The 9,094-nt window shown below is 39.9% G+C and overlaps 1 protein-coding gene across 3 annotated transcripts; it reads right to left on the bottom strand.

Annotated features, from left to right (window-relative positions):
- Positions 1–628: 628 nt before the first annotated feature.
- Positions 629–5,208, bottom strand: LOC102080566 (macrophage mannose receptor 1-like). Of its 3 annotated transcripts, none has more exons than XM_019357160.2 (5): positions 4,798–5,208; positions 2,757–2,858; positions 2,194–2,568; positions 1,688–2,032; positions 629–1,414 (listed from the first exon to the last, which is right to left on the bottom strand). In XM_019357160.2, the coding sequence occupies exons 2-5, from the start codon at positions 2,824–2,826 to the stop codon at positions 1,068–1,070; spliced, it is 1,137 nt and encodes a 378-aa protein (XP_019212705.1). In that variant the 5' UTR covers positions 2,827–2,858; positions 4,798–5,208; the 3' UTR covers positions 629–1,067. The 3 variants fall into 3 exon arrangements, with proteins under 3 accessions (XP_019212705.1, XP_019212704.1, XP_019212703.1); XM_019357159.1 differs by lacking the exon at positions 4,798–5,208 and adding an exon at positions 3,059–3,109 and having other exon boundaries at positions 2,757–2,879; XM_019357158.1 differs by lacking the exon at positions 4,798–5,208 and adding an exon at positions 3,015–3,065.
- Positions 5,209–9,094: the final 3,886 nt, after the last annotated feature.

Here is a 9,094-nt window from a genome sequence, read left to right on the forward strand (position 1 = left end):
ACACACATCCACACATGTGCAATAACACTAAGTGCAATAATCTTCCTGGCATCGTTGTATTTTTTACTCAGTTGTATATAACATTTGTATTCTATTTTTATCTCATTGTATATTTTATTCTATTTTATTTTACTGTATATAGTATTTTATTTTATTCTATTCTGTACAGTTGTGTACTGTATTTATTCTTATTTTATTTTATTCTAATTTTTGCTTCATAACTTTTGCACTGTCCACTTCCTGCTGTGACAAAACAAATTTCCCACATGTGGGACTAATAAAGGTTATCTTATCTTATCTTATCTTATCTTATCAACACAGGCTTCATTTGGACACACCCCCTGTGCACAACACAGCAGATAAATTTCATCATTACATTAACTGCAGCTAATTGCTATATTACTGTGACATATGTAGTTTGTACCTGTAAATCCAGGTAGTTGTGGTGTTGCATGTGGTGGATGCACATTTGCTGTAACTATCTTGGAACCAGCTGTAAAAATGCATCATGTTGACTTTACTGTTAACTGGTCTTATCATTAGGTGGTGCTGTTTGTATTTGTTCTGTGAAAGATGTAACAGTGACAGACTTGGTTAAATTAAGGTGTATAAGTCATTTAGATTCTTGCAGTTACACAGTGGTTTATTTGTCTTCATGAACAAACATGATCAGATTATAGAGCTCATATGGAATCATGACACAAACATGGTTTTACCTGCTTTTAGTGACAGGCTTTGTAATTCAAGCTGCATACAATGGTGTGATACAAAGATTTACAGCACACGAAGCAGAAACATTAAAACCATCACCTTATCTGAACTCAATCAAAACAAATATCCTGCTACAGTTTAATAATGAACCAATCCAGCAACAATGAAGGAAGAAACCAAGATGTTCCTGACTCTGGTAAAGGAGAGGAAATGAAACACAGACTGCTCTCTGCACATATCTAACCGGTCATTTTTCTCCCATTTCAAACCCAGAGACTGTAAACACTGAGCAGAAACACAGAGTTCACCCCAGAAAATCTACATGTGCAGCTAAGAAGTGACTTTAGTTTTAAACTTTAGTGTTTTATACAAATAAAATTAAATGTCTCATTTTCCCTCTGACTGACCCACTCGTGCTGCCCTCCTGTGGTCATAGCTGCAGACATGCTACAGTCTTCAGTCCTTCCCCCTGAAGCCCACCTCTCATAGCACACTAGCTTGTCATTGACCCAGAACCAAAAATCCAGAGTGCAGGAGTAGCGCAGTCCCAGCCACACGAAAGGAGTCGAGGCGTTTTTGGCTCTTTCCTGGACCCATCGCTGCTCCTCAGGGTTGCTGATTGAAACCAGGTTATGGTGTTTCTGTCTGCAGTAATTCAAGGCTTCCTCCCAGGTTTTGTTTTCCCTGATCAGGATCAGTTTATCTGCCATAAAAATCAAGGAAAACATTAAATCAGTTAAATCTGGAGTAAAAATATTGTGATGTTTGGTCTAGTTTCACTGGAAGAACAAAAGAAAACATTTCAGTGATTTTTCAGACGAATCAGCCGCTCCAAAGAGAAATCTCTGTTCCAACCATCAGCTAAACATCTTCACCTCTGACACAAGTTCAACATACATGCAGAAATAAATCCTCTCACTGATTCCAGCAGTTCATCTATTGGACAAACAGCTGAGATAAATCTGTGTAAACTCACCATCATAGCAGAAGAAAGGCTTTCTTTGGTCACATCCATCAGAGCTCCATCTTCCTGATCTCTCTAACAGAGTCGTAGCACATGTCCTGTTGTCTAGTCCATCATTAAATGAGTCCATGTCCCAGTATCTGAAAGAGAAGTTACTCCCATCTGACCACCTCCAGCTGTCTCTGAACAGGCCGATCCACAAGGCTGTAGAGTTCTGCAGCTTCTTAAACTCTTCACTGTATATCTGATCGAGTCCACTGGCCAGGTCAGTGTGATGCTGTCTGCAGTAGTTCTGAGCCTGAGTCCAGGTCACAGACGTCTCATTCAAATGAAAGGTTTTATTGCCTTTCATCGTTTCTGTCGAGTCAACAGAAAAACACAAAAACATCTTTATCAACTAATTCGTCTCATTCTTAAAACTCTTTTTCAGAGACATATGATATAACACAGATTATAAACTAGATTATAACATTTTTAATAAATATTGTATTATTATATTACTGTCCACAAATTCTCACCGTTATAGCAGATGAACGGATATTTCTGAGTACATGAAACATCTACACACTTCTCTGATTTCATCACACAGTTCTCAGGATATGGTTTATCATTTGGTTCTCCAGCTCCCCAACAGGTCTTATTTTCAGTGTATTCCTCCCCCGGCAGAGACCAGTGCCACGTCCTGTTGTCTCCTCCTGTGATGTTGTACAGTCCAATCCAGGCTTCTGTTTGATTCTGTGCAGAGTCTTGAAGTCTCCTCATGTCTGTCAGGTCAAACACTTTGGCCAGGTCTGTGTAGTTCTCTCTGCAGTATGCCCGTGCTGCATCCCAGCTCATCTGTTCTTTAATAAAGTGGTACTTATACAGCTGACATGTGATGAAGACACACTGACCTAAAACAGAAGAAATACTGTTGAATATCTGCTGATACAAGCAGGAAACTCATGTTCCCATCAAACTGTCCAGTTTACAGGTGAATCCTTGATTTTCTCAGTCAGAGTTCATTTGTTTAATGAGTCCTGATCAAACTAAAGGATTTTAGGTGGAAACAATCAGGAGCCCTGGTAAAATGATCACTCACCCATCAGAAGAAGCAGAAACAGACTCCACTGCATCGTCGCTCTGTCACATGAAAATGACTTTTCTTTCATTTGGAGGAAACAATGAATCCAGCAGCTCTTCACTGTTTGATGGACACACAGCACTTTATATTAAACACAGATATCCAGTTTATCACACACTGCTGTAAGAAATATATGATTATTCTTAATAAATGATAATCTATTTAAAATTGTCCATGAAGAAAAAAGCAACAGTTCAAATGTGGTCCACACAGCACCTCTGTACACAGACATGAAATGAGCCTGCAGGTTTGAAACTTACATCTGGTTCTTCTCTGGTGTTCATGCAGACAGCTCTGCAGTAAATAACCATCTGTACTAACACACTCTCTTTGTACTCAGCATTTCAATATTAAGATACAAATTTCCCCCTGACACACAGACACAGTGTAGATATGGGTTATAAAAGGACATGTTTATATTTCATTATGGAAAAAGAAACCACTGAACTTTGAACGGTCTATTAAGATGAAAGAGGAAGTGTAAATATAATATCTAAATATAACTTCCTACTGTTTGTGGTGCAGGAGAGAGCTGTGACAGAAGCTACGACTCGATTTTACATCTCAGGTTTTAAACACCAGTACCTACTCGTGCATGGGAAGGGGATGTGAATATCATGTTTGGTTTTTTTCCAGTAAATTCTGAAGAAATATTTAAATTATCAACCTTTTCCTTCTTACTTTATATTACTGGGTGCACTGGTTAGTTGGAAAATCTAAATTGCAGACAGATGTGAATGTGAACATGAATGGTGGTCTCTGTCTATGTGTCAGTCCTGTAACAGACTGGTGACATGTCCAGGGTGCCAAATGATCACCCGGAGTCATGAACAATGGACATCACCGGGATGCTGGGTTTCCTCCCTTTTAGTGCTCTGCCAGGTCTTTAATGCAGCAGCTTTTAGTTGTTGTTTGTTTGTGGGCCTTTCTGTCCGAAGAGAAACAGGAGAAATGTTTCATCACCCATCCAAGTGACTTCTTCAGTCTCAGCTGTCTGCTGGTTTCCTCAACCTTATAAACAGTACATTTATATAATGACTGAAACCAGCCCAATGATTGAACAATGAGCTGTGAGGTCAGTTTTAGAGATGCCAGGATTTCACTTTTTTATGTCCGATACCGATACCATTAGTACTTACTAAGAGGGTTGACAACTCCTAGCAAAAAAAAATAGGGAACCATCCCCCACCCTCAGCCTCATGATGGTTAATCAACGTAACCAAGTTTAATTTAATGCAAGTGTAAAACAACTGCACAGAAATCAATTATTTTTCTACAATAATTAATTTGATTCAACATGTTTCTTCAACAGAATTGCAGACTGCACAGATGGTACCTTCCCAAAGGAAAAAGTTCTATAGCTTACTAGTGTATACATTAGACTTAATAGTTACTATATACAGTAATGGACTTCTATACATTTTACATCAAATAGTCCCCTTTCCCTGTTAATTCCCTACCTGCGCCCCTGTCAACACTTTGCTAGACCCGCCCCTGCACAGTTACCAGCTGTCAGCTACTTAGAAAAGGATCCTGGTGTTATTTGTCTCTCAGAAACAGTTCATAACTTCCCTTCAACTCATCCATGTCACCTAAAAGGTAAACCTGTTTCTCCATCACCTGTTCAGCTCTGATGATTCAGTAAGGACATCTCCTGGTTTCATCTTCATGTTTCCCTCTCACCAGATATACAAACCATCATGACCAGCAGCTTTACAGCTGTGGCTCCAGCAAACATCAGCTGATACTAGAAATTAATATTAAATCAATTCTAACAACAGCTGATCAAGCTTAAACGTGCTGCTGTTGTTTATCCACTGGTTTCTTCTTTCTGGCGCAAAGTGGGCGATAAGCAAGAGAGAAAAGCCGATCAGCTGATCATTGATCAGTTTCATAGCGACAGGAGAGGGAGGGGGAGAGAAGATGAGGCAGGCGCTCCATATATCGGTTGTTAAGCTTAACATGGGAATGCTTTACAAACATTCAGAGATGAACTTACACACTTGCTTTACTTCTCTGGGATAGTTTTCTCTGAGATGAAATGACGGTTTGGAAGCACGTAGCGAGGCTCCAAATGCTCAACCAGACCGCTGACAGGTCTCGTACACCACAGCCACTCTATCATGTGACACATACTGCCCCGACGTCCTTAGGTTATGAGCTGAGTTATCTCATGTTGCAAGTTTTGTGAGGTGCTTTTAGAATAGAATATGTGTGTGTGTGTAGGTGGTTGTGGGTGTGTGTATGTTCAATCCACGAGTTTAATGTGAGTCAGATGTCAGGATGCAGAGTTCAGGAGTCTGACAGCTGTAAGGAAAAAGCTGTTCCGGTACCTGGTGGTCTTAGTCCGGAGGCTCCTGTAGCGCCTCCCAGAGGGCAGGAGGGTGAAGAGTCCATGTGATGGGTGACTGGGGTCTCTGATGATTTTCTCTTGGAAGGTTGGCCACCTAGCATTAGCATCAGGGGGATATACACTGCAATGAGTATGATAGAAGTGAGTTCTCTGGGGAGATAATAATTTGTGATAGTTACTATATCAGATTACATTTTTTATTTCCAGTAATCCAGTAATTTAGGTCAGGATCGGACAGTACTGATACGTAATATCGGGTCTAACTCTAATCAGTTTATGACCATTAATATGCAAATTGACAAACTATGATCTTTAAGAACTGAAGGATACTTTTAGCACTCTAAACATGATAAAAGAAGAACTGAGAACCTCAGAGCTACAAACTATACAGAAACTAAACAATCTCATAAGAACTCATAAGTACAAGAAACCCAGACATAAACCACTCAGAGAATCTAACCCAACTTAGAATATCATTTACTGACAGTCCAAAACAGAAACCCGGCTCACTGACCCAGGACCGTGACAGCAGGTCTTTGAGGTTTGTTTTCCAGCTTTTCAGAGCTACAGACTGAAGTTTCTGTCCATTCTTCTTTGCAGAATCTTTGCAGTTCAGTCAGATCAGATGGAGAGCATTGGTCTTGCCATAAATTTTCAGCAGTATTATAATCTGGACTTTGTTCTAACACATGAATACACTCTGATCTGAAACCACTCCATTGTAATTCTAGCTCTATTTTTAGGGTCATTTATCTGTTGGAAGGTGAACCTCCACCCCAGCCTCTAATTGTCATGGTCCTTGTGAGTTGCTAGGTTTTTCCACTGGTGTCAGGTTTGTTCTCTATCCAACCTTTCGGCTGTGGAGTTGCCAGCTTCTCACCTGGGGCTCATCTACAATCATTAGCAAGACAGCTTCTTAAACTGGTGCTGCCTGCTACTCTTGACAAGCTCGTTCTGCTGTTCACACCTAAGCTTCTCATAACCACCGACTGAACTCACCTACTGCCGTGATCTCATTCTTCAGCTGTGGTTCTTCCGTCTTACCTCCTTGCCTGCCTGCCTGCCCTGACAATTCTGGACATGCTGGTAACATTCCCACGGACAACCTCCGCAGGGCCGTCCGACCTGGACCTCCAAGTAAGAAAACACCGTTTCCGACATACTCACCTTAGCCTTCTGATCCTTACCTGTCCAGTAACCTCTTCTCCCTCTGTTGCAGAATTCCCTGTTCCATTGTTCCCTTCCTGAGACTCCCACGAGATCCATCTCTCAATGGCAACCGCCTTTCATTCTGGTTTCTGCTCTCCACTGCAAAACCACAATCCCTATGTTGTTGTTGTTTTTTTTGGTTTTTTTGTAAAATAATGTCTTGTAAATAGTTTATCTGCATGCTGCATTTTGGTACACTCTTTGTGTGAGCCATAGGTTCATGAAGGTTCATGACACTAATAGGTTTGTTTTCAGGATATTTAGCTCCATCCATCATCCCTGCTGAGGAAATGCTGTCACCACCATGCCTCACTGTGGGGATGATGTGTTCACGTTCCCATGGAATGTTACGTTTTTCAACTACTCCTAGTGTTTATTTCCAAACACTCCATCCTGCACAAAGTGCTTAAAAGTGTAGAATGCCACTAAAATAAATAAATTTCACAACAATGATGCCATAAAATATAGAAAAACAGAAATAAAATCAACAACAACAACAACTAAGGCTGTTAAAACCAAAACGTTTTGGTTAATGTGTGTTAAAAGTCATAAAAATGTGTCTTTAGTAATGATTTAAAATGTTCCAGCGTTTGTGCAGATCTAATATTTAGAGGCAGACTATTCCAGAGATGGCTCTGTGGCAGGGCCGCTCTGTCACCACGAGATTTAAGTTTAGTCCGTGGAATAGTTAAGGTTAGTTTTGACTGCACCTCATGGTTCTTTCTGAAGCATAAATAAATAGGAGCTCAACAGGTCAGCTGGGGCTCAGCTGTTGAGTGATTTAAAAACAAAGTAAAATTTTAGATTGGATGTAAGGAGCAGGAAGCCGTGTAGAAAGGCCCAAACTGGGTTAATATGCTCAGACAGCAGACGAGCAGCTGCATTTTGGTCCAACGGGTGGCAATAAATAGAAGCCTGGTCTAAACCAAAGCACAGAGAATTGCATGAAGGCCAAGAAGTTTAGTTTGTTCTGAGAAGACCGCCTTATGCAGAGCAAAGGGGGCTGAATGCAAATGCATTACACACATTTTAAATATTTAATGGTAAAAACTTTTGAACACCATGGATAATTTTCCTTCCACTTCACAATCCTGGGATACTTAGTGATGGTTTATCACACAAAATCCCCCATAACACATTCAAGGTTGCCGTGGTAACATGATAAGCATGGAAAAGTAAACGGGATAAATTGTTGCTGCTGTCCCTTAAAATAGTATTTTAAACTGTCTGGACTTCCGTAAAGCTCAGCACTGCATGTTTAAAAGCATTTGTAATCCTTTATTTAGGATTTTTGTGATGCTACCGCAGAATTGTCATTTCATACACTGACCATATCTGTTCCATCGATAAGAACTGAAAATAAAATAAAATAAATAAATAATAACATCAAAGGTTGATCAAATGGACCAGTATGGCAAGGCTGTGATGATCCACTTGGTAAAGAAAATGTGTTGACTATCTTTGTTCTTTAACCATCAACAATTCTGATGGTTAAAGAGTCAAACGGGTCAGGCAAAGAAAAAAAAGAAAATTGTCATTTTATCCCATCTGTTTAGCTCAAACAGTATTTTAAAACGTTTCTGTATCAAATGTGATGTTTCAAACATCGCCCACATAAGTGATTGTTTTATGATCATTTAATTCAGTTTGTGAGCAATGCTTAGTTCATTTTCCTTAACAGCCAAAACCCTTGAAAAAAGCCCTAAAGAAGGAAGAAAAACTGTGAATGCACTCTACACATCACCCTGCTGTTCCCACAAATGCCAAATAATGTGAAGGCTTTTAAACTGTATTAATATGCAGCAGTTTCGAACAATGACCACTGCCAGAGACATCTGATGATTTGTATATTTGATTTTTCATACACTTCACTTCACTGTCTCCTGTTACGGGTCCGAAATTGAGGACGAGAGTAAAACAATGATGGTCCAGAAGAGCTTGTTCAAACAATTGATTTTAATGAATACACGCAGCATGGGGAGATGTAAACTGCAGAACATCAGTTGTAAATCTCCACCCAAAAATACACTTCAGACTGCTTTTATATCATCAGGGTATTATAACGCCCCCTCTTGCGTTTACAAGCACATAATTTGCATCTTAAGAACATTATTTGCCTCTTCTACAGACAATGATCAATTTTAAGAGATAAATGCAGACACAGAAGTTCCCCTTTCTGGCATCCTTTTCCAAATATGGTGATGAGGTCCCCATGGACTTGTCCTCCTTCTGTCACCTGTTGCCGAGTAAACTCTAGTGCAACATGTTGCTGAATACACTCAGCATATAAGCTTTTAAGATTGTAGATTTAACTCAACGATTTGAAGTGGTTATAGCTGCACCTGTAATAAACATGTTAATATGTGATTATGATAACCCCTGTAATACAAATTATAACATGATGCCAACAACTTCAATAAATGCTTTGATGAAATGATAATTAATGCAATGATAAAGATGATGGTTATGAACAGTAACCGTAAAATAATTCCTGTAATTCTACAATTCCCTCTCTTGACCACACCGTTTTCTTGTGTCACTCCTCGACCCACTCTGTCACCTCTAGATCCATTAATGGCATCATGGGCACCGAAACCACCATTCCCCGGTCCATTGCCTTCGCTCTGACCCTGTCTAGCCGTCCCCTGACTCAGCAAATCAGACAATAACCTCATGTCATCTAGGTGGTCCAGTAATAAAACACCAGCTCCCAAACACTTCATGCTTAAGTGGT

This window comes from Oreochromis niloticus, linkage group LG3 (assembly GCF_001858045.2).
Source record: "Oreochromis niloticus isolate F11D_XX linkage group LG3, O_niloticus_UMD_NMBU, whole genome shotgun sequence".
Classification (NCBI taxonomy): domain Eukaryota; kingdom Metazoa; phylum Chordata; class Actinopteri; order Cichliformes; family Cichlidae; genus Oreochromis; species Oreochromis niloticus.

What these genes read in the sequence shown, in the direction of transcription:
- LOC102080566 (XM_019357158.1), bottom strand. An exon ending in GTTTCTGCTTCTTCTGATGG is followed by an intron (nt 2,569 to 2,756) that starts GTGAGTGATCAT and finishes CTTCTGTTTTAG; the next exon opens with GTCAGTGTGTCTTCATCACA. An exon ending in GCCTTTCTTCTGCTATGATG is followed by an intron (nt 1,415 to 1,687) that starts GTGAGTTTACAC and finishes TTTTTATGGCAG; the next exon opens with ATAAACTGATCCTGATCAGG.